Source organism: Schistosoma mansoni, chromosome 6, assembly GCF_000237925.1.
Source record: "Schistosoma mansoni strain Puerto Rico chromosome 6, complete genome".
Taxonomy (NCBI): Eukaryota; Metazoa; Platyhelminthes; class Trematoda; order Strigeidida; family Schistosomatidae; genus Schistosoma; species Schistosoma mansoni.
Genome location: NC_031500.1, coordinates 11,731,645 through 11,758,551, shown reverse-complemented (window position 1 = coordinate 11,758,551; position 26,907 = coordinate 11,731,645). Strand labels below are relative to the sequence as shown.

General features: G+C 35.1%; 2 protein-coding genes across 2 annotated transcripts; both read left to right on the top strand.

Moving 5' to 3' along the window:
• Positions 1-236: 236 nt before the first annotated feature.
• Smp_141440 (protein kinase) lies at positions 237-26,907 on the top strand (the record flags this gene model as incomplete). The annotated part of the gene is made up of 10 exons (XM_018798260.1): positions 237-451; positions 4,055-4,145; positions 4,184-4,255; positions 6,565-6,678; positions 9,404-9,438; positions 12,127-12,397; positions 18,773-19,000; positions 20,461-20,712; positions 24,471-24,560; positions 26,532-26,907. 10 exons carry the CDS (start codon positions 237-239, stop codon positions 26,784-26,786), a joined length of 1,623 nt encoding a protein of 540 aa, XP_018653220.1. The 3' UTR covers positions 26,787-26,907.
• Positions 13,348-13,602, top strand: Smp_178520 (putative hypothetical protein; the record flags this gene model as incomplete). The annotated part of the gene is made up of 1 exon (XM_018798261.1): positions 13,348-13,602. The coding sequence occupies one exon, from the start codon at positions 13,348-13,350 to the stop codon at positions 13,600-13,602; it is 255 nt and encodes an 84-aa protein (XP_018653221.1).

The following is a 26,907-nucleotide window of genomic DNA, read 5'->3' as shown; positions in this document are numbered from 1 at the left end:
TTAAAAAATAAACAAGTTCAATCGTCTATGTTAATGTAGCTAGACAGTAATCCCGCACTACATTTAATGGTAGATATTTCAGACGAAGCAGCAAGTGATGTCTTCAATTAGGTGGCGAAAATACTTAGCAATCAATGACGTTCCTCACGAAACGACTTGCTCCAACGGGGACTGGGTAATTCACCTTTGGAGGAAAACTCCTCATGACTTACCTGGCTATTAGGCGTTTCGAACACATGTTGAAAGGCAAGGTATTCGTGGTTTATAAAAATCATAAACCATCAACAAATTACATTGAAAGTCAAATCCGACAAGTATTCACAGAGAAATTTGTTGCCTTGACTTTATTTCAGTCAGAGTTCGCTTACGATTCAAATGACTTGGATATAGTTAAAATGGAGACTAAGTGCTTTCAAGTACAATATCCACAATTTCATTTGCCGATTGCTAAGTAAGCCTATAACCTGATTGCATACATTAGCTAAATGAAAACTGATATTAAGTTTTCATCATCCATATCTACCCCTATGTCACGTTGAACTAATGAGTACGTTGTATTCACACTACTCTCTTACTATTTTGGAGAAAACGAAGAGAAATTTTGAGCATATTGTGAGTTCATTAGCCAAAATGTCGGATAAATTTAGTAAGATTATGAAAATTAGTCCATTTGATAAATTTCGATAATGCAATGAAAAGACGAAGTTTATCAGGATTATGTGATATACTTGCGCAATACATTTCGAACAATCTGATCACGCATATACTTGTTAAGACATTTTCATATAAAAAAACCGATAGCTTGGCCACCTGCATCGATGTCTAAGATGAAACGACCAGCAGTGGGAGAACAGTCTGGATATGCTGAAATTGGTGTCGGACACAACAAATCTTTCAACCGATCGAAAGATTTTTGGCACTTATCAGTCCATTCAAAATTAACGTCCTTTCCCAGAAATGCATGAAGAGGAGCCACAGTATCTGAAAATCCTTGGATAAACCTTCTATAATAAGTTACTAAGCCTAGGAAGCAGAGGAGTTCATTAGCACTTTGTGGAACAACCCAGTTTCGGATGACATCGACTTTCTCGCTAGTTGAGTGTATCCCTTGATTACCAACGAAATAACCTAGGAATTTAACTTGCTTCCTCAACAAGCAAGATTTCGGTGGTTGTACTTTTAAACCAAATTTTTGCAGGAGTTCTAAGACTATTTGCAAAGTTTCTAAATATTCTTGAGCAGTTGTTCCGTGTACTATAACACCATCCAGATACACCAAGGAAGCATGTGGCACCAGACCAGACAGTTTTGTATGCATTAGTCGTTAAAAAGTAGACGGCTTATTAGTTAGACCAAAAGCCATTGTTTGAAGTTCATATAAACTCAATGGTATGGTAAAAGCCGTCTAGTGTCGATCATTTGGATGTACTTCTATTTGCCAAAAGCCAGATTTTAAAACTAGTGTTGCGAACCAATTCAAGCAGTAGTTTTATTTCACCAAGTTTTTGTTCTATAGTACAAGAGTCCTCCGCTTAAGTATTAGATTCAGATTTTACGTTTGATTCTGTTTTTTGTTCTAGGCATATTGAGACTCCAAGATTTTCAACAGGCTCGCCGTTAATGTTATGAGCAACTTGATTAGTTAGCTGGAATTGCCGATGGAGTGAATCCCACAACGATATGTGTTTACATTCTCAGATCAATTAGCTTCTAACTAACTAAAACTGTCCAATTAAACGTATTGATACAACCAATCGATCAATAATTCAAAATCAAAGGTCGTTTCTATCTTACTGTTTTACATCCCCTTATTTTGATAACACCGCCAGAGAAATCTCGGTAACTTGTACGTGTTTTGTAACGCCATACAATATTAATTTTTATGTCTTCTAAGACAGGTGGATATTTCGACAAACAATCACAGTTATCACCATTATGTTTCTCAACATTTAAGAATTTTTTACATATTCTTCCGAGTTACTTTCAAAACTGCGATGCGAATGATGTCGGTATCATCTATAAACGAAGGGTTACTAAACGTACATTTGTTATTATTCCTTGCACTGGGTTTCCCAAGTTACGAAATATTTATCTCAATTGGAAAGAGACGAGATAGATGCAGCTTCGATCATATTACCCAACAGCATTAACATTAACATGCACATGTTCACTCATACAGGCCTTATTAAATATTTTCGGAAGTTTTAACTACTAAGTAGTTGATCCACTCCATTTTCATAACCCACGACTAGGTTGCCTCTTATCAGAAATGTGAAAATCTCTCTTGATCTTAGAACATAACTGCATTATGTGATCTGTATTATCCGCTCTTAGAAGCCTTGTTACTAGTTAGACAAAGGTCTAATTCACTGAGATGATTTAACTTGTCCATCATCCTGAAAGTGTTAATAATCCATGACTATCTTGCTGATCGATATTATCTAAATAGCTAGTTAATTTACCAGAACTTCGAGACTTATATGAAGAAAAGATGCGTTAGCTGACAACAGATAACATTGAAAAAGGAAAAGAATAACTCCCTTTGATGCTGGATACTTTCTGACGTAGACAATCCTATATATATGTGTATTTGTTCAGGGCCAGTAGGCTTTACTTAATTTCAAGAGTGCTCCATAAATAAGATATGTATGGGACCTAATTGGTTATTTCCGTAGAAGTTAAGACCCGAGGTCGATTACCAAACGACTGGAAGAAAGCCATAGGTGTAAGACATAAATCTGAGAACTATCGATCCGTCAGCCTAACCAGCAGAGTTATCAAAATTTTGGAAAGGATTGTTAAGAATTAGTTGTTTATGTGTCATTGAATTTACGAGCACACCGTAAAAGGGTTCATAGGCCCATAATGGACATCTAGATCACCAACATTGATAATCTCTGTCGAATGATTGGAAGCCCACTCGAGTTAGACGGGACGGTGTGACGAACCAGATAACTTCGAAGTCACATCTCGCGGTCAGCATCTAACGTGAATTACCATTCAACATATTAAAGTAATGTGGCTGCTTTGAAGACCATATAACACAATGGACGTTATTATGAGTACAGAGAAGATAGCGAGACCACCACTGCATGCGCCAGTCCATGGCATACGACTAACTGATGCGCGTTGTTTGTCCTGGCCCTTGACGGGGATTGATGATCTGTTCGGTATTCAGTGACCCGACTGCCGGATGATTTAGTTAGGGCTCAATGACACTTCACTGACCCTACAGAGTACTTTTCATCTGGTCATAAACTTTCTTATCAAATCATCGACGAATGAAGTTCATCACTTCAACACGTGATTGAAGCTCCACCTATCAATGCTTTCAAAAGTAAGTTAGATCGACTGATAGGCGACCATTGCCAGGACCAACACAAGTCAGATATCCTACTGTCCTTCCCAAAATGAAAATGAAAAAGATTCAATGCAAACGTTAAATCCTTGTATTTTTTCCTGTGCATAAACTTTCTAAGTAATTTTTGGAACTCGGAACCAAGATAAGAGTACTTTTCCATCACAAGAATATGTTAGGACAGTCTAGACATAGTGGAAAACTAGAAAATTAGTAATGTCGGCCTATCCCCATAAAATCATGATTTCAATTAATGTCGAAAGGTTTCGTACATTTTACCGTGTCAAACCTATATCTGATAGTTGAATTTCAGAACATGAAAAACGAAATTCTTCGCTCATCAACTTTGTGGAGTGAAAATTGTGTTTTTACTCACTAGTCAACACGGTCAAGGTCGTCAGAAGGTTAGATCACTCATGAAATGTCCAGATCTCCTGGTCCAATACTGGTATACGATCGTAAGCTATGAAGTATTCTTTGCTAAATTTTGTCTAGGAAAGAAGAGGAAATGCACGTTGCAGGAAGACGATGAAACTGGTAGAAATCTTTCGCGTCTGTTGGAAATATTACGTACATATAAACCTGATCTGGCTTCTGAACTGCTGCTCTCACTGGTAAATCATTTTCATTGAAAAATATTATTATAAGAGTTCATTTCCAAGGTTTCAGATACAATTAACATTTTAACACCCTTAGGTTTTTAAGCTGTGTTCAAAATCAATATCTTCTCGACAATTTCGACCCACTTGTATTTATCGGAGACGGTGGTTTCGGAACCGTTTACAAGGTATACTACGGTCATATTTTCATCAAGCATTGCTGTAGACAAGACACAAAATTGACGGGAAGGTCTACGCAATCAAGAAAATCTCCGGCTCACGTCCAAGAGATACTCTCGTAAGTTTGATCGTGTTCTTTGGGATATCCACTCCCACCTTATTAATTCCTGTCGGCTGAAACATTCTTTAGTCGAGATAGAAGCAATAGAGCAAAATGTGTTCCCATGTTTAGAGGCCTGATTTGCACAACACTGTATGCTAATTTTGAGGGGGTCTGTGTTAACGAAACGTCACCTACCAGTTTTCTAGTACTTTATTTATACAAGATTGTTGAAGAAATAATAAACTGACTTGTCGTATAGATTTAGCCTGGGGTTACCAGAAATGTTTAGGAAACGGACTCAATCATTTACTCAGAAGATTTATCGTTTCTCAATATGGTTCGGTTCCGTCTCGTACATATACTAAAAACTATAAGGATCCGAACCTACTAACTTAGTTTGTTTTTCCAGTCAGTCAACCATACGCAACATAGAACATGGTACGTTAAAACATCTATTTAATTTGCTTTACCCCATTAGCACAGTGAAACTATTTTGTCAGGGTAAGTCCCAATGTATTGAACATAGTAATGATATCAGTAGTAATAGAAAAGTTTGGACATCTGAAATGCAATGCGAGGAAGTACAAGTTTGCGAAACGAGAAAGATTTTAATGAATCTAGAAACTTAGAATCCGTGCGAAGACAAAGAGTTGATGTACCTCCGTCATTGCAAACGATTTCGAGACATCATTAAAAGTCTCTAACCGTTTGTTACGATAATCACGTGGACCGCAACCAAGTAACCTACACCCATTAAAATGTCTTATCCTAACTGTCACTGAATTCATGGACTGATGACACATACTGGTTTGATCACTCCTAGCTTTCTTCCAGCCTACTCCTACACCTGACAACACCGCTTGTTGAGGTAGGTGGCGGATGGGCTTACGTAACATACCTCCCAATCACTTCAGTTGATAAAGACGTATTACCTCATCTATCGGTTTGCCGTCTTTACCTAGTACTCTATCCCCGACTCCAACATAACTTACTCAGTGATCCCAAAATACACGAAAAGTACTTCGAAGACACCTATGGTCAAAGAAATTTGTGACGCTTATGTCTTCTTTGACCGGATATGACTTGGCAAACGATTTTACTAACCTTTTCAAATCATGTGTTTGTTTGTCTTTCCTTACCTCCCACTGTTTATATATTTTACTATATGGTCGTCTACACATTTCTTACGGTGTGATTTTAATAATTTTTGACGGTCATTATTTTCATCTCTATTTACCTAAGTTTAACCTTGATTTCTATATTGAAGTGTTATCATTCTTATCACAACTAGTGCACCTACTTTCATACCATTAATCTGTACCTTCTGCTTATTGTGTGTATTTATGCAATCTGTTTCATTGTGTTTACTGACTCATGAATTGCCTTGATTGATTTGACATTTTCTTATATCCACATAAGTATTCCTAGATATCAGAGTGAAGTCTGATGAATATCTAATTGAAACAATATGTTGTTATATTTGTTATGTATGTCTATTTGCCTCAGTAGTCGTATGTTTTTATATCCTCGATTTTTGTTCGTTTTGTTATTGGGCTATCTATAGGTGGTGTGTGTGATAACTCAAATCGTGGGAATTGTGTGAAGTTTCAACTTTTTTCTTTCGATCTGTCAATATTCCAAATATTATCCTTACCTGAAAATTTACTCTCACTACAGTATTCACTTATTTTTGTTCAGTGCTGTTGTGGAATTTTAGTGATGTTGGTAAAATCTTGTCACAGTTACGTTCATACTTTCTTTTCTCCTACCTTTTGAACATTGTCGTATTCAGTAAACTTCATTTATGGATTTCACTCATTTTTTATCCTTTTTTCTAATTACCGTTAGTATCATTGTTTTCAATTCTCTGTTGTTCTTCCCGGTGGTATATTGTGTTTGTGCTAATTCAAAACATCAGTGCTTTGGATCATTGACATTTGTGCAAGATTCTACGTTATTCATGTTTGTCCTTGAAGAGTTCCTACTTTGTTAGTTTCGTAGCTACATGAGACCCATTGAAGTGTACAAAAATTTATAGCCCATTAGTTTAAAATGAACTGTTGGTTAGGGTACCAGGCAATAAAACAGTTTACTCAAAATATTCAGATAATAAACTCATGTCAGAACTTCATCCATCCCTCCCATTTTCAGCATGCGTTTCGTTCGTGCAACCATCTTTCACCAAGACTGATGTCATATAACAAAACATCATGGAAAATATGTTGATTTTTTTGTTTTAAGACCTGTTTAGTCATAAATGTGTTACAGCGAAAGAGAAAAGTGATATTTAACTAATGTCGTCTTTTTTCTTTTCTATTTGCTAGGAGCTTGCTAGGTCTGAAGTGTATACAATGTCGCGACTTAATCATGTAAACATAGTCAGATATATCACGTCATGGCTAGATTACGAATGGATATCTGTTGAAAGCAATAGTGAAGTAAGTATTTCATGATTATCGTCTTGTAAATAATCTAGTAATCATGCCCTTGTACTTTTTACTTTGCGCATACTGCTGTTTTATAGTTTGCATATCAGTGAGTTTTTCGTTTTTATTTGTGGTGATTCTTGTAGTTGGGTTACCATCGATTTCCTTAAAAGCCAACTCCCTACAGAAGTATTAAATCTTACTGATTGACTGAATTACCATCGTAGAATCGTTGTTTCACTAACATTTGTCATACCCGGTGAAAAACAATCAGAAAATAGTTTGAGCAATTTTAAGTAAATATCTACTAAGCTGAAACTCCACACTAAGAATAATTGTCTAAAATATTAGTAAAAATTCAAAAATAAAGAACGTTAAGCCCCAATAGTATAAAACCATCTAAATGGGAGCGATCGATTCTCTGCTAAAATATGTTTCGCAAACCAACCCCAGTCAACCGGTATATACGTACGAGAAATATTTGGAAAATTGGTTGACAAATGCCGACAACTACTGATCTGAAATGCATTCTAGTCTAGTAATTAGTCGATAACTATTTAGTTTGTTCTACATCCATACTCAGTTTGTTGAATGCAAACCTTACTCTCTAAACCCACTCTGAAATGCTATCGCCATTTTGTTCATTTAAAACAAATGGCGTAAAATGTTTCACACTCCATTTTTCATTTTCAAACAAAATAAGAATGTGGACCAGTTGTGTATTTTGAATTGCTATGTATGTAAAGTATCCATGTATTCTCATGTAGTGGTTGTGGATATAAGTACATTTTTAAAACAGGCATAGCAAACAAGATAATCATACGCGATTCACAGTAAAAAATCGTTTACAAGTCATTTCCAAAGGTGTAGGAAGTTGAGTAGGGATTTGAAAACTAATGAGTCTTAATGAAAACTATTGCATTTTACAATTTCAGAATAATGTTAATCACTTACTTACTTTACCCACTTGCTTACGCCTGTTGCCCCTCGCGAGACATAGACCGATGATTACTAATCTCCGGTTAACTTTTTCTTCTACTCTCCTTTGTTTTGATGTGCACTTCCAATTTCCAGCACAATGTGTTCTTTAGTCTGCCTCTTTGCCTTTTGCACCGAGGTTCCCAAGTCAAGACTTGCTTTGTTATTCAGTTCGATGATTTCCTAAATGTATGTCCCATCCACCTCCAGCGTCTTTTCCATTTTGGAGTAAAGCTCAAACATATTTTGATATACGAACATGCAGTTTACTTATGTGACATCCCTTCATATGTTATATAGTTTCGCTAAACCTCTTGGTTGGAGATTTCCAATGACATTTTAAAATAGAAGAACTTAGCTGCCTAAAAACATCCAGAAGCTATATGGGGAATCCAAAATTATTTTATTGTCTCTCATGGCATAAAAAATCATTTTCAAAAGATAGTTAATCTCTTGTTTAATGATATATTTTCGTGTATCCTTTATTCTCTTCCTTACCACATCCTCTTTGATACTTTAAACATCCAAATTTAACGGTGACTTAAAGATTATATTGATTTAACTACATCTTTGTACTAGAATTGTGATTGTCTCAACTGAACAGTATTAGGAAACCTTTCATGGATATCTATGAATGGTTTTAATACAGCACAGTCAAAATGCGAAAAAGTCGTGACACCGGGGTACAAACGACTGATATAAGCAAGTGGAAAACCTACTAAATATATTCAAATATTCCATTTATTCTACCTTGTCGAAAATAAGAAGTATTCCATAGCTAAAAATGGGCTTTCGGTGCCGTTTGTTGGTCTACTATAGTTTAACGGGCCTAAATTGTAAGCTTGTTCCCCACATAATTTGTATCTAATAGTTTTCCACGAATAGTTAGACTTGTCCGTCTTCTTTTATTATTGATAGGTTGAAAAGGGTTGACGTATTTATAGTTTGAAACTCTTAAGCAGTGTCCTTTCCTTAACCTTAATCTAGGAAATCACAAACAACTTCATAACATTTTATAAACGTTCATAGTATTTTGTCGTTTTGAAATCCTATTTAGAATCCTGAGTAAAGACACCGAAATTCGGTTGAAATATTTTTAGAATCTCACTTCTCATGATTGATTGTGGTATATATTCTTTACAAATCTCCCTTAATAACTAGTTCTTTTTTAAGCCCTCACCAAATTCATACTTATTATCTGATGACACTAACTGAAATGAGAATACAAGCAGCTATTGTTAAAAGAAAGTGAAATCTGTTACATAAATCGTATATTGGGGGTCCGTCATGCCTCTTATCATCACAGACAAATTTTATGAAAGATTTATACCTTATACACACCACTTGGTTGATTCTAAGCAAACTGTCGTTTTAAACCCTGGGCTAGGTATCTTCTTTTTTCATTTAGGAAATAACCATAACTATCAAACAACTAGTGTTACTACTCATTTTAGTGTAACGTAAAGTCATTCTTACTATTCCATAAAGACATAGACATAAACATCAGTTAAACTTCAAGTGAATGTTATATGTATTCTTGTTACATTCAGCACTCAACTAAGTTAATCAGTGTATAGCAACTAATTTGAATCTACTCTGAACCTGAGGTATGCGGATTACGGAAAAAAACTCAGATTGATTGTGACTTGTAATTTCTATAAGCTGCAACTCTCTTTGAAAGCATATAATTCATCGAATGATCAGTCACATTCTAACCTGTAGTAAAACTTCTAAATCCCTATTTTTCTATATTCTTCAGGTATCCAACTGTAATCTTACTTCTACATGTACTAAGTAAGTATTGTTTTTCGTATCAGATTTTTATTCAATATCAAAACAACAAATAAAGCCAATATTTTTTCGTATTGGTTATCTACGAAAGTATTTCATACATTTATTCCTTGAGTACTTTGAAGTATAAGCATTCGATCAAATCTTATCGATAATTCTAAATCCTACTGGCAAAAAGTGATCACCGGAATTAAGATTTACAAATGATAATTTCAGTCAGTCAGCTAGTCGTAATCAATGAAATGTTTATAACAAATGTCCCGTAGTCCAAGTCGCCACACCACACTAACACGACGAGATAGAATTAAGATGAATAACAAAGGAGTCAAAATAGTGTAGGAGCAACAATAAAGAGAAAGATTAAATATTAAAAATATGGTTCAAAAAAATAGGATGAAAATGTTTGTATTAAGGATTGCTAGTGCTTCAAATCTATGGAGAGACCAATAGTGAATATGTAAGCATATTTGTGATCGACTCCGAGTCATGTCACCCAACATCTCCAACTACTAATCTCAGTAGCCGTGCTAACCCCAACTAGATAGTCTACATCGACCTACATGACTCAGACTGACAATCAATGACTTCATCGACTGATCTTACCTCTTGGCTTGGCTGCTTTTATCCAAACCTACTCCAACAACAACCATCATAGTGCATCGAGGTTGGTAGTCGTCAATCATGCGTAGCACATATCCTAACCACACTAGAATAAGGTCCATAACCTCATTGAAAAACCTGTTATCTTTACCTACTACCCTGCACCTAACCTTTACTACTGTTCATACTATGATCCCTGAATACACGAGCAATACTTCAAAGACACCTATGATCAAAACCCTGCAGCCTACTCATGTCTCCTACTTTTAAAGACCATGTTTCACAAGCATAAAGGAATGCAAAGCAGACTGCTTAACAGTGTACTCGCTCCTTGGTTGAGAGACGTACGTCTCTCCTACACTACCACTGGCTCAAGTTTGTCTTTGCGATACTATTAAAAAAATATTAAGAAGATTTACGAAAAGATATCTTTTCAACGAATTTATTATCAAGCCGTACAGTTGCATATATATATATACATGAAAATTTTTTGTTGAAGTACTAGTTCCGCGAGGAAATGTGAACAAGGGATAACCAAGATGATGTAACGGAAAGATTATAATACCAGATTACTTAATACGAATTATAACGTGAATGTAGTAAGATGATCAAAATGTTTTTGACACATTAATTGTAGGTAATTAAAGGTAATAGAAGTGCGAAATAAATGAAGCGATATTATGAGCAATTATGAATAAAATAATGAGAATATGAGACATAAGTAAAGGGAGAAATGCAGTAAAAATAATAAAAATTAAGGCCAAGGTGACGATAAAGAAATGACTTACTTCTTTTGTACGCATAGTTCTGATTTGAACTCATGGATGATAAGAGCTTCGGCTATTTTCAATAGTTCGATACGAATAAATCTAAGTAGATTTGGACGAATTGTATATACAACCTTAAAATCAAACTGGATCAGTTGAAAGATTACAGCCGATTAGATGTTCAAGTATGGAACATCTAACTGCTTTCCTCTCACCCTTGTAGAACTATATTGGGACATGTTTCCGTATCCAAGTTGAAATCAAGCTCTGGCTACGGCCAATGAACCTCGCTCCACAAGAACAAGTGAACTGGTAGATTCATATGGAGGCGACCAGACGGGGAAGTTTATCTTTTATGGATACAGAAAACAAGTTGCTACTAGTGAACGTTATTCGCAGTTTTGCTTCATAGAATGTTCTTTTTATCGGTGTTGTTAAACGACTTTTGATTACATCAGGTGTTTGATCACCTTTAAATTCCAAACTTTCTTTGGAACGGAGCAACCGGATTCCTTGTCATAACTACATGGTATGGTAAACTCGACATATCCAAAATAGGTCGTAACAGTAAACAAGGTTTATGCACTTTCGGTAATCCATACAAGCACGGGATGATCGAACCCAATGGACGTACGTGATCATATAAGTCTGGGGTTATTATCCCCTTATTCTTAAGATTTTTAACAACATCCGTTAGTTGTTTTTCAATTTGAGGTGTTTTGTCTACTCCTTTAGGTTTGGAAAATTTAGTATCATCCTCTAGGATTAATCTCATTTAATCCAAATATTCTTGGCGATCAAGTAGTACTACATCAGCTTCTTTGTCAGGTTTACTTAGGATCAAATCCTTCTTTTTTTCAGGAGCATGAGCTGATCCAAATGATCCTTAGTTAAAAAGTTATTCTTACCACATTGTATATTAATGTATCCATGACTACTGTCCAGTATTGTGGATTTAAAATGTTGAAGATCTTGTGGGGATGTCGGCACTCTTCTATTACACTTTCGTCAATCAAAATGCTGGCCTTATCATTGGATCCCAAGTTCTGAAATAACACTACCAAAACCAGTAAACTTCATACGCAAATACAGTTCGAAAATCTACCAAATCAAACTCATGATGTTGTACCGACACTCTAAATTGCACTGTTAGCCACACCTCAAACGTAAACTATAACCACTAAACAGAGGTACAGGAAAGCAAATGATAAATGGTTTATTAGCAGTATACTTCACAAATAGTTAACATGGATACATAACTCTTATCTTATCCACTTATCCATTCATTATGTCTCAGTATCTTTCTTTTTTTATTTTTACATAGTAATTATTTAACTCATCCATCAACCATTATGAATATAAAGCATATTAAGTCTAGAAATAATCGTACTCCGGTTAAATCTTCATTTAATACTCTTCTTACGCCCAATAAATTTAATGATTCTTGGGAAATTAATGAAAACCCAGCAACCAATGCATTATCACTACCAGATGAAAGACGAAAGAAAAAACGTAGAAATAATCTGAAAGTCGATACTTCATCAGATATCAAAGCATTGGTTCCTAATAAAGAATTAATTCCTGTCAATCATTTTGTAAGTTAATTTCTGTTTTTAAAAAAAGAGGGTATGGTTGTAATTTATAGTCCCATGACCTTGTTTGTGATTGGCTGTCTTTGTAGGTTTTATCGACTGTGTTTACCTTTGTATCCACGTGTTTTATTTCTCAATTTTCTACGTTCGTCGATTTATATATCGTTTTATACTACATTTTAATTTAACTTCCTCCTAGTGTCGGATCTTTATCTTTAAGATTACTGATAATTTTGGATTTCAACAGAATCCTCTTATAAAAATCAACCCACTCAGTTTCTATGTATATTTGTTGAAGAGAGATTCATTTACACGTTGGTATCTTCTTTTCTAAAACCTCAAAATATTGCTGAGCTAGTTGTATTGTTATTAAGTTCCATAGCTTATAGTGACAGACCAGTATATTTATATATATATCCTTAATTATTAGTCTGGATCATGTTGATAAATCCAGAATGCCCGGTTGAGATCCACTCAATTACTTCAATCAGTGGTTGGAGACGTTGGATGATTATATGGTTCATTATTTCGATTCCTTTACGTTTTATCTTGTTGACTTCATCCTGTCGTGCTAATATGGTATAGTAATGTTTGCTAAGGCACATTTGTACCTATTTACACTTGTTACTCCTCGTGGAGCATCGGCCTCTGACCAGGATTCTCCAACCAACTTTGTCTTGGGCTTTCCTTTCCAGTTGTTTCCAATTACTACTAGCACATTTGTCCCAGACTATACTGATAGTGAGTAATTGGCTTATAAAAGATTATCGGTGATCTACTGGAAAACTTCTGCTTCGTCGAAATTTCTGAACGGAATCAATTGCATTTAACCGATTGAACTATTTAAGGTATAATTTATCACTAAAACATTAACTACTAATAATAAGTATTGAATTTGTTTACTTTTCTCCTCTTCTTCAACATACTTTTTTTAGGATAAATCACATCCCGGTATGTGTATTCGACGACCTGTTCTTTGTATTCAATTAGAACTATGTCAGTATAATTTAGCAGATTGGTTACGGCATAGAAATAACTTGCACTCTATTAATACTTCTATCCCCAATAATCAGTTGAATATCTCACCGCTTTTATATCAAACAGTTCAACGTGCTCCTGTTCGTTGGTTAATGGATCAAATAGTTTCAGGTGTTGCGTATTTACATTCTGAAAATGTAATTCATCGTGATCTTAAGGTAAGTCTATAGCTTCTGTAAATTTCCTAATTGATTTATTCATTGACACGATAATATATGAAAGAAGTAAGCTTAAATGTTTATTAGCTTCTTGCTAAAAAGCTGTTAACATGCTGTTCAATCGAATAATCATCAGAATAAGGGTTTTGTAAAGATTGTTTTTATTCAAGTATGAATTATTATTAATGTTGAAGTGTTGTAATATAGTCAATTCAGTTGATCTCATTCATATAGATCCATTTCATAGGAGAAGAATCTCTTAATCATGCAGATAACTAGATCATATCATATAGCTGATCTCAAACTTTATTTTATTTATACACACAAATATTGGTAGAAACGGGTACCAGATATATATGCGCCTCACAAATCTCATTCGATTTGTGGGAAGGCTGTGATACTGCCCGTGTGCCCAAACTGAAGCAGGTGGTTTTCTTAAGGAGCCACACCCCGAGTCTTTGACCTGAAGGTCTAGTCTACAAGGCAGTGGAGCATCGTGAGAAGATGCAGTCCCATGGTAGCCGGTGACCAACAATTGGTTCATACGCCATTCGTTCCATCAGGATACTGGAGCCCATGTGCACCATTGGTTTGGAATCAGGATTTTCCAACTCCTCTATGTAAACTTTCCGTGTCCACCAACCCGGTTAAAGCGCCGAACATTTGCTTTTCGTCCTCTCAATTTCGTAAACAACAATAATTCCACAAGAAGGCAGTGAGTAGGACTTCCCTGACAGAGACTATATATTCGCGTGGCCATGTAAGAGCGTTTCGACAGGGAGAGCGGACTCTTCCCACTCTCGGCCGTACCAGGGCATTCGGGGGCTTAGGTCTCGTGGTAAGTGTTTAACCTTTAAACTATTGAGTTAACATTCAATCGTTGACATTTCTAACCCAAATTAATTTACTACTCCTCTTTTTGTTGCCTCCTCTATTCAGTTGCATATTCTCCAGTTGTTGTTATTTTTTTTCCTCATGACTTGTTTATTCTATACATAACTACTACTCATTTATCCAAATCTACTTTCAAATTGATTGATTTCACTTTTTTTCCCAGCCTGAAAATGTGCTAATATGTGGGCCTCCATTGCATTCAATCACTAATATCCCATGTACATGTATTGTTGATCGACGATTATCACATAAACATTTGGACAAAGAAAGAAAAAACTCAATCAATTTGTCTTCATCTTCCCTTTTACTAACAAATAATAATAATGATTATTATTATAATGACAATAGTTGTATGCATTCAGTTTCAAAAGTATCAAATTGTTATCATCAATTAATTGTGAAAATATGTGATTTTGGATTGGCAAGAATATTGTTAGATTATCCATCATTTAATGTAATGAATTCATACTCTGATTCATCAGGTACACAGTCTTGCATTTTTATCATTAGTTGTCAAGTGTTTAAATTATTTATTATATGGACTTAATAGTACGTTAGTGGATAATGCCTATAAACTTTTGAAGGAAAGGGTACCGGGTTCGAGTTCAGGTGTGAAAATGAAACAAACATCTGTTACTTAAATCGTATGGGTAGATACTGAGATTTTATCTAAGCCATTTACATGTGAGCTCCGGAATCTTGAAGGAAATAATAGCGTATGAACCTATTTCGGTCACCAGCTACCATGAGACTGAATATCCTGACGTTTCTCCACTGTCTTGTGAATTAAACCTCCAGGTCAGAGGATCAAGAAGTGGACCCTTAAAAAATATAGGGAAAATGTTCTCATCATGTGTACAAATGATATTTACAGTTACCTTGATACAAGCTGTTATATCTGTGGAAACTTGACATGAAACAAGTGGCAACTAATATATTCATGATGCAGGTTTGAAGAAAAGAATCGAAGTCAGACAGATTTCATTCACCCTCCTAAACCACAGCAACCACTTATTATTTAAATAAACTCATTTGTATAGAGATGTTCTTGGCACATGATATTTGGTCAACACAAATGTCATACATTACTGAAATGATAGAAATACAATTTGAATTTCACACTGGCATTAAACTATCGAATGTTTTGCTGAGTAAATGTCACATCGGACTAATACAAACAATTACTGAATGAATATTAGACTGAATTTAAATATCTCTAGTTTTATCCTGACCTAACACCCTCACCTTTTTAGCAAGATACCTATAAGTAGGCTCTCCGTTTAGGACTTCTGGTTTCATCTGTTATTCGTTTTTATTCTAACTGCAAAATATGTAACAAATAATCACAATTAAATTTCTCTTGAGGATAAACGATTACAGGATACTAGTGAAGCTCTTCCCCCAAAAAGGATCGTATATGTCAAGTCCTTAGTGCTCATTACTTGCGACCCAAATAGTTCATTAGTAACGTCCCTAACTATGAAGCTAGATGACGCAAGGTCAAATCTACCAGGAAGCATCATTCTCCCCCCTCAAGATTCCTAGTACATCTGAATGACAGGGTTTCCTGTTGACTGCCGCCGATCGTCATCTCAAACTTTGAAGTGTAGTTGTGTTCGTCTTATTCCAATAACAAGGATATCGAATATCCATGGTTCTTGTTAAAGAGAAATACAGTCGACAAATTTAAACAATAATTTTGTTGATCTGTATATATATATATATATATATATATATATGTTTAATGGTGCACATTAAAATTTATGTCAACTAAATAGAGTATGTTCTACACATTAGAAGAATGATTTTGTTCTTATCTTTCTTGTTAACTTGTAAACGAGAAAAAAGAATAGAAATAGATCAATAATTTGGTGATATTGGTATGTAGGATATTTAGAACAAACACTTCATTCTGCTTAGAATGATGCTTAGCCTTAGAGTATAGACTGGTTTTATACTTCGTATTACTATCATCTGTACTGTATTTTAAAGAGCTCTTATAAACTTTTGTCGTTGTTCACTTAACTATTCAAAAGCTCTTTTTAATCTGATCTTGTGTTTATTTCATGTAACAGTAGTTTTATAATAACTCTAAAATTCAGTTATCATCAACATAGACCTTAGGATGAACATGCTTTGAGCCAAGTTACCATACCATATTAGCACGGAGAGATAAAAACAAGATGAATTATATAAGAGACCGAAATAATATGATAGTAACCAAAATGAATATTTGTGACCGATTCTGAGCCGTATCACCAAAGTGTTCCAGTTCATTTATATCATTTATATCATTTTCCAGCAGCAATCTCTATAATGATTTTTCTCATTAGAATGAACTATAAATTTTTATTAACAATTCACCTTATTAGCATCAAACATTTAATGTTTTATATTTGATGATTATAAGTCAAGAAGATAGATCCCTTTAAACCCTTACCTTGTTGTTAGCTAGCAATCGGCAACAACGTTTACTTTCAGTATTGAAAGAAAACTAATGCTCCCTGTGAGATTTGAATCTAAATCAACTAGTTTCATGGTGTGAGACGTTACCACTGAACAATGCGGGCTGCGACTGACCTCCTATTGGATTGATATATTTACATATGATTGGTCACTAAATGAGTGAGTAGTGATCAATGTCATGTTTTCCTAATCCTCTTAGTGCTAATTAAATTATATCGATAAAGTTTGTTTTACACAGTAATATGCTAATTTTTACTTTGCAATAATCATATTATGTCATAACAGCGTCCTGATCACATACTCCTGGAAGCTGTTGATGTGTTTTCCGACATATTTCTTCATATAATTTTTCTACAATCTTTTGTTGTTTTTTTTAGACATTTTGCATTCATTTAACAAAAACACACATGTACAAAATCAAAATGATACCAACATATCGAAATTTGCATCTCATTTAAAATCATTATCTTTATCACAGTCAAATCAAACTTCCTTATTTAATGAAACTAGTTTATTTCCTAATGATGATAATAATAATAATGACGATGAAGATAACAGTGATGAGTATCCATCGTTATCGATATTGTCAACATCATCTAGTCGAAGTACTGATTCGGATAGTTTAATTCAATTTAAAAATAGTTCACGATATTCTTCAGAGTAAGTGTTTTTATCTCTTAGAAAAATTTTTTATTCAATTTGTTAAATATATTTTACTGAATGTAGATCCAGTGTCATACAAAGTTTTACTTTGTTTTCGAAGTGGTTACATTCTCATAAACGTGATTACGTTTGTAGAAAAGAATACAAGACACCTTAACTAGACCAAGATCGACTTTTATCTTAAAAAGAATAAAATAAATGGACTTGAACACGATTAATTGGTGTTTCTAAACTCCTGGATCTATTCACACTTAGAACAGATTTGTTTTAAGTCTGCTACTGATATAAAAGATACATATGTGCAAGCCCAGCCTGCTATTTTAGCGAAAAAAACCATGACAACTAGGAAGCTTTTATTGATTAATCTAAATCAAAATATATCCACAAATTCATTAGTCTAATTATGTGAAACTCACAAAATTAAGCTAACCATTCAACTAGTAATATATATCGGCTTCTTCAGAAAATTAAGCCAAATCGTGACCGATAGAGTACACCCATCATTACTCCTCATTTTTCATTTGGCCTTCAAGTGATATTTCCGATTGGCCCAGAGTCATATAGTTATATCAGTTCTTAAATTACTAATTCTTTTAGACTCTAAAGTTGTGCATAATTATTTTATTATACTTTCTTTGGTCCTAAGGAGATACACGTATGTGTGCGTGAGAGAAATCCCTCGTCTAGTTAGTTCAGTAATAACCTCTGTGGCGGTAACGTAGATTGTACGGAGAACATCAGTCATTCCCCTCAAGATTTCACACACCGTCCTACTGATGACGAGTACCAATTAGTTTGAAACATAGTTTCGAAACTTTCTATTTATTTATTTCTTGCAGTTAATTAGGATTAAAAGTGCTCACTACATGATCACAGTTTAATGTATTGATTCAAGTCACTTCTTCAGAGTAAACAAATACCATTTTTCTACTGATTGGGATATAACAAAAAGTATATTCATTATGAAACTTTTCTTCTTCGTATTATTATAGCTATTTTACCAAGTTATCTCTCTTATTATTAACTAAATACATGATTTCTTAATGGATTTCTTTTTTTCCCCCACAATTTCAGTAATTTATCAGAATATGATGAATCAATAATGAACTCCATACAATCCAATCAAAATGTAAGACAAAATAAAATGAAATCTAATCAGGAACTCACTATAGTGGATTCATCTAATAATAGTAATGTATATCAAACAAATGATAATTCTGACGAAAAACATTTATTATTGTCAAAATATAAACCAATAACAACAACTACAACACATAAGATATTGTTTTATTTAACAGCTGATTTAGGCAGTTCAATTTATACTGCACCAGAAGTTCAAAATCATTGTAAAAATAAATCACATCAACGAACATTGTACAATTATAAGGTTTGTAAAAAAAATATTGTGGGGATTGTTGAATTTCATTCAAATCATTAACCGATCTAAGTTAGATCATCATTAAAAATTTGGAAATAAATCATTCAAATATGTGTCGAGTGTGAGGCAGTTACTCACCTAGGACAGTGGAAGATAGTTGCGCAGTGTCCTGTATTGGTTAAAGCTAGATATGTATACCATTGGATGCCGACTCAGAGGTTCAGTGTTCTCTCGAGACTAAAGGTCCTGGATCCGATTCCTGCGTGTGGGGTCGTTGATGCTCACTGTTGAGGAGTCTCATACCATACGGCCGTCCAGAGCTCCAGATTTTCTATGATATTCTAACTTGGATTGATTCATGATTTCAATGGTATACATATTTATATAATTTTTAAATCTGATATACTATGAACTCAAATTAATAAATATTATTGAAACTCAATAGTAACTTCAGTACATTTTATAATGATTATATTTATTATTATTTGTTGTTTAGTGGTAAACGCCTGTACCTGATTGTATAAGTACAAGTTCATGTTCTCAACTTTGAACTACACAAATTGTTTGTATGTAAGATCTAATTATTCTATTACTCAGTGAAGCACGTTTCATATTTGGAAATTATTGGTCTAAAGTCAAATGCTTTTACTGCTAAAACTACTGCCCCCCACACTCGATTACATAAACCTGTGACATATTGATTTTATAAAATAAATGAATTATGACTATTAGTGAAACTCGAAAAACAATTTTTGTCTTATTTGAGGTTTGTCAACTAGATATACCTATAATCCAGTGTTTTAATGCTCACAGTGAAATTGGAGCCTAGTACCATTTGTATTAAATAAATGTCAACACACATCATTCACTTGGATAGAAAGTCCAGATAGCTACTAACATGTATTATTCATTACCATTATTAGTAAAAGTATGGATTATCCTGTTTGTGATATACTGAACTTTTGTGATGTGTAATTTTGATAAGTCTTGCTGATTAAACGCTATATTCGGATCCTAAGCTAATTTTGTAACCCCCAAGCTAGAACTACACAGCGACTTCAACACGAGAGAAAAGGTGCAAAATATACGAGAAGCACTTTACTCCAAAGGTTGATTTATGTACAGAAAATATAGGATTTTTTATAGTATTTTAGAAGTCCTTGGATTTTCCTGAAAATCCTGGAATACTACTACACATAGTAACAGTGTAGTAATCAGTTAATCAGAACCTCTACATGTGACTTTTCATTTTCGCGATATTTCTAGCAAAACTTCTAATCAAACGCTGATTAGATAAAATGCTTCTTAATGTTTCCTGAGCTTGTCATGTCTATTGCAAGGAATTTTCAGGATCGTCTCAACAAATTTCCCGTCAACAGATATATTTCAAGTGTTATTTAAACCTATTTATTAGGTTATAAACAGTATCAACTCTTTATTCATTATTCTTATTTATTTAATTAAAATAGGTTGATATTTATAGTTTAGGTGTCATATTCTTTGAAATGTTACATCCATGCTTTACAAGATCTGAATTAATAACCTATTTAGAACAATTTATCAATGCATCATCATTAACTAACTATCGTAATATGAATAATCAGAACATCTCAAATGATGTTACCAACCAGTGTAATATTAATATTCATACTAAACATGGAATTATGGATTATTTGTTAGATATATTTCCTCGTTCAATGCTGTCAACTTGGCCTTATGAAGTGAGTTTTATGTTTTTTTCTTGTCGATTTGTTTGTTTGTTTTTAATGTTAGTTCTTTATTATAAGATAATGAATAAAACCGAATAATTGATGGCTGATAGATAAACAGTTTACTAATTATTCAATCTCCACCCTTATTTCACACTGTTGATTACCTTTACTCAATCATTCAATTATGACATTAACAAAATTCTTGAATAACTCAGTCAGTCTTGAGTACTGTTAGAGGTATGAGGGCAGTTATCACTTCCCGGTTACCCACACCGTAGAAGGGTTCTTCTAGAGGTACCTGAAAAGGAAATTGGGTTAGAAGTGGTCTTAATGACCTGAGAGTGTGACCGCAGTGCCCAAGGGACAACTGCTTGAGGTCGGTCACACACGACCTTTTTGTGGGTAATTTTCGCGTTAGCTCCGTACTTGTTGGGGCCTTACCGCCGGAGACGGAAATCCGTGGGATAAGGCGAGGTGTGCATTTTTAGGGTCGACCTTTTCTAACCCAACCCCTCCTTGTGGGAAGGCAGCATCACTGTCATGCTGATTATCTGAAGGAAACACCTTACTGCTGTCACACCTCTGTACAGTCAGCAGTACGACTTCGCCTTCGGACCTCGGGATTGCTGCTTTTAGTCTTACCGCTCTTCAACCGACCTGCCTGGCATGGTAGGACCTCGAGGAACGATTGTTCCAGCCAGTATAGCTCGATTGGATCATCACGATAGGCAAGCCCGACCACCACGTCAAGGTAGCAGCAACGGTCGGGTCTTGAATAACTAAATTGTTCAATAATATGTAATCTGTAAATTTGTGACGTCACATTTGATTGTGATAAATATGCGATGTTGCATATGAACGTGACTAGCAGAATGCAGAAAGTTGTAAGATATCCTTGACTTGAAAATGCCAGGTTTTGTAATCGCAAAGAAGGATTATATACCCAACAAAATGGACTAGATTACCAGAAGCCAATCTGACTTTCGTACATGTATTCACTGCCTTCTTGTGTCGAGGATGTTGTTTACGTAATACGGAAGACGAATAGCGAATGTCCATCGCTTTAACCCTGTTGGTGGGCACGCAGGGCCCACCTAGGGGAGTTAGAAAACCATGATTCCAAACCAATAATGCACAAGGGCTCTAGGATCCTGAAGGAACAAATAGCGCATGAAACAATTATTGTTCACCGGTTACCATGGAACTATATCTCTTTACGTTGCTCCACTGCCTTGTAAACCAGATCTTTAGGTCGAAGGCTCCGGTTATGGCTCTCTAAGAAAACCACCTACTTCGGTCTTGGCACCCGGGTAGTATTACAGCGCACACACAAAGCAAGTGCCTTGTGTGGCACATATGTATTCGGTGCCCCTTTGTACTAATATTTTTGTGCTCAAATAAATAAATAAAAAGTGCGCGTACATTGATCTTGTTTAACACATTAATGCCCAAGAATCATACCACTATCTACATGCTTAAAATTTTCAATGGCTTATGTCAAGTGGTGAGAACAGTCATAGTATCTTCCCATTTGTACAGAAAGACTTTTGATTACATTACTCTAACGTATATGCCATACCTGTGAACGTTGATCATCGACTGTTTGAGATGGATTCAGAAATCGTATATGTTGTTCTTATCCCAGTAACAGATTTACATATTACCACTATATACCCTCTATAGAGAGCTATTTTCAAAATGTCAATCACCAAACACATTCACTGTGTGACCTTATGTTTGAGTATATATTTTGAGTTCTAGAGGACTTTGAACAGACTATCTAGAAAAACAATATTTTTATTGTGGTTCATAGAAATTTAAAGAAATTCTATTATAGAAATCTTATAGTTCTTTTGTGAATAATGATAAGTTAAGCAAAGATGGATAGTGGCTAGCAGTGAAATCCAGGACACGCGTTTCGTCCTACTTGGGACTCGCCAGCTGGATGTACCTGCATCTCAGAGTTGATGTTCACTCTGATAGTCGAACCCAATACCTTTCGCTTCAAACGCCATCGCGTTATCCACTCGGCCATAAAGTCATGATAGTCACTGGCTAGCGCAATTCAGGGACATCCAGCCGAGGAGTCCCAAGCACCATTGATGTTTGTGTAATGCTATGTATCATCAATATCCATCACCATCTTTGCTTACCATGCTTGTGAATTTAGACTATATCGAGGCAATGCGCACAGTATGCACATATGGCAATTAGAGGCTGACCAGTTGCATTCCAAAAACATCAATGGGAAGATTCAAACAAACAATACTAAGTGAATGATAAGTTAATTGTTGTTTTAGGTTAATTCGTGAGATTAGTTAAACACATAAATATTGGTACAAGGGGGCACCAGATATATATGCGCCACACAATTGTGTGAGGGCTATGGTACTGTCCGGATGCCCAAACCGAAATAGGTGGTTTACTTAGGGGGCCACACCCGGAGCCTTCGGCCTAAAGGTTTAAACCAAAAGGCAGTGGAGCATCGTGAGGAGATGCAGTTTTGTAGTGGCCTAAATCTGATTCTGTCTATACTCGTATATAATAAATGACTTTATTCCGCGTTGGTGAACAACGGAGTTAAATAAGTCAAATACGAGAATGGAATTAGGATACATATATTTTCTACAGTCATTGATTTGGCCAGAGAATCAGAGTGATGAAGCGAACGAAGCAAAAATCACGCGCAATGGAGATGGCTGGGAAGCCAACTCGATTTAAGCAAGCGTTAGTCAACATTTATAGTCAGGCAAAAATGAGTGACAGACATATGATGAATAAGATACGAAGTGTACACACATATACGCTCATATAAAAGTATAGCCAAGGTTAATAAGCAAATGATTAACAAGATCAAAATATGACTCATGACAGGCGAATTGGCTTGGCCAGTAGCTAGGATAAAGTATATGGGCTTAACAAATAAACTGATACTACAGTCTCATGGTAGCCGGTGACCAACAATAGGTTCATACGCCATTCGTTCCATCAGGATCCTGGAGCCCATGTGCACCATTGGTTTGGAATCAGTGTTTTCCAACTCCCCTAGGTGAACTTTCCGTGTCCACCAACCCGTTTAAAGCGCCGGACATTCGCTTTTCGTCCTCTCACTTTCGTAAACAACACCCTGGTGTGAGAAGGCAGTGAGTAGGACTTCCCTGGCAGAGGCTATATATTCGCGTGGCCTTGTGAGAGCATTTTGAGAGGGAGAGCAGACTCCCCACTCTCGGCCGTACCAGGGCATTTGGGGGCCTGGGGTTTCCCAACTCCCCCAGGTAGGCTCAATGTGTCCACGGTCCCGGTTAAAGCGATGGACATTCGCTTGTCGTCCTCAATTCCGTAAACAACACTCCCGCCACGAGAAGGCAGTAAGTAGGACTTAGAATCAGTCAAAATAGCATAGATGTATTTACTCTTAAATTCTAGTATTCCTTGATACATACTGTTTTATTCTGTCTGGCCAAATCATATTCCCATTGTTTAGTCTTTCTCATCATCGTTGAAGCTCTTTTACCATTCATATTGTTGTGCTGATATGGTAATGACAAATTGGACCAATGCATATTTGTCGCAGGGTCTACGTTGATTATTACTAAATAATCAAAATAACAAATGTACTTGAATGTGTCAATACGACCTATTACAATGTACTCTTATTGTTGTCTTGTCGTACAGTGATAATATTCTTACAAATTACTGTTTCTTCTAGTATATATATATATCACCTTTCATTCATTTCTTTTTTATCCTTAAATCTGCAATATCAGAGTCAATTAGTTGCTAGAATGTTGAATCTTCATGTTCAATATCGTCCTAATGCAATGGAAATTTTAGAAATATTATCAGTCAACTCAGAGGTTAGTGGTGTATTTGAAAATCGTTATTAATTATTCAGCATACTAGTATGTAGTATTTAATGACACAAAGTATAGACAGTAAGAGTTAGAAATATAAATCATTGGGTCTGGACTCCATAGTTTAAAGGTCAGGCGCTCGCCGCTAGGCCTGAAGGCCTTAGGTTTGATCCCTGGCGGGGTTGTGGGTGTGCGCTGCTGAGGAATCTCAAAACAGCTCTATAGTACCTCTTAACTTTCAGTGGGTACCTAACTAAGGTCAGTGCGCAATGTAAACCATAAAATTCAACAATATCCACAAACCCTCATACTAAGAACAACACATCTTTCCGATAAAGCTCTTTTTTGTATGTTTCTCATTTTCTTCATTGTCCACACACAAGTTTGTTTCAATATCCATTCAGGAGTCTATAAAATGATATACTTATCTTGTCGTATTTCACATCAAACTTACAAATTACAAACCATATATATATATAAACATTAGATGTGTTTTTTTTCATGTTTATTACTTAACAGAGGATTTTATCTTAAAAGTTTTTGTTAAAAAATTATACTGTCTGTTGGCAGCATTCGTCACAGTTTGAAGTAACTTGTCGTCTCATTAAGAACTGGTGAATACTTGATAGCTGTTTCGTCCTAATTTTAAACCCCACAGTAACGTGCACCTATGACCTAACTAGTGACTTACTTATAGGTGAGTTCCTGAAGTTATATTGAAAATTATTAGACGATGAGGTCTAGGCATGTCAGAATGAATTAATTGTCAAAAAGGGTGTAGAGAGACCATTGTACTGTCTCTTTGACTGATTGACGTAGGAAATTTGTAACACTAGGTGTAATTCAGTGGTTTAACGTCTAAGTGTTCGCTGCAAGACCTGTAGTGGTTTTATACTAGGACGAAACAGCTGTCCAATGTTCCTGGTTTCTACAAGTTCTCCCATTGGACGTCAATCTGTGGTAAATACCACCTACAAACTAAATCACGTAATCATAAGGTGACTGTGTCAATCAAAATTTTATGCTTACTGTTGAGCTTCAGTTTAGACATTTTTAACCCTCTTCATTGAGATTATGTTGCCTGACAGATGAACTAAGCTATCATTAGACAAACAAATAGAAACATTTTAGAATCTGATACAGTTTGCGTATCGACTCAAGACACCTCATTTCACAACAACACAGAAATAAAAACCGAAAAGAAAGGCAGAAATCATCACGTCAAAGCAGAACACCTAAACTGGTCAAAGGGATACAAAAATATGGGGGAAGTTTGGCAAAATGTATCTGCGCTCCTGTGATTGACCTCCATCTAGGTTATCTAAAATTTACAACCATGCCAGATTCCAACGACGAGTGATTTCATGATTCGACAAGATGTCTTAGTTTGATATACCTTAAGATATCTTCAGCTCACTTTTAGGTTATCTAACATAACACACCTAAGTGATTGACTTTCCGGACGGTATAACACATTTCCCCACAGTCTAGTTAGCTTGTTTTTTGTGTAAATTGTGAAATTGATTTTAAACAAGTAGAATGAAGCGTTATGATATGTTTTTGCTGAAATCTTTTTTTCTTCATCCACCCCAACCATATGTGTTCTATACACAAAGTAATCACCATAACTCACCCAGTAAAGGTTTATGCACCCAACTTTAAGCTACACTGTTTTTGTTAAACTATGTGATGCGACCCTATTGTACAAATTGAATCGGGTAGAGTTGAGTCTGGGTTTGTACTGCATTAGTTGAAAACCGAACACTTTAAACATCAAGTTATCGCTCTTTTTATCAACCTAGTTATTGACAATCTAAACTACTAATATTCACAGTCGATTCTCTGTAATATTAAGACTTAATAACAAGATTTATTGTCTTACAACTAAGACTGATTCAATTTAACTACATTTTACATCCATTATTGTATTATGTTACTTCTCTTTTTTTTAATTTCATTCGTTTACTTTACTAGTTCCCAGACCTCGGAGAAAATCGCATCACTGTAGATGCATCTAATTCATCTGTGGATATTGTTTCTAAGAATTTGAAAATAGAATCAACAATACACGAAGACAAAAAAGTATCTTATCCACTGAAAGGCAACTTCTTAAATTATCAATTAATTGATTATTTGGTATGGCGTAATCGAGAACTGGAACAAAAACTCCATGAAACACAAGAACGTCTTTCTATGTATGAAAAAGCAGATAAAATAGAAAATGTATAGGGATGAATTCTCGGCATCTTTAGTCTTCATCACTAGATAAAATGAGTTATTTTTATGATCATCTAACTTTCTTCATGATAGTTTCATGTACATAACATAGAAATAAATGATTATTTATTTT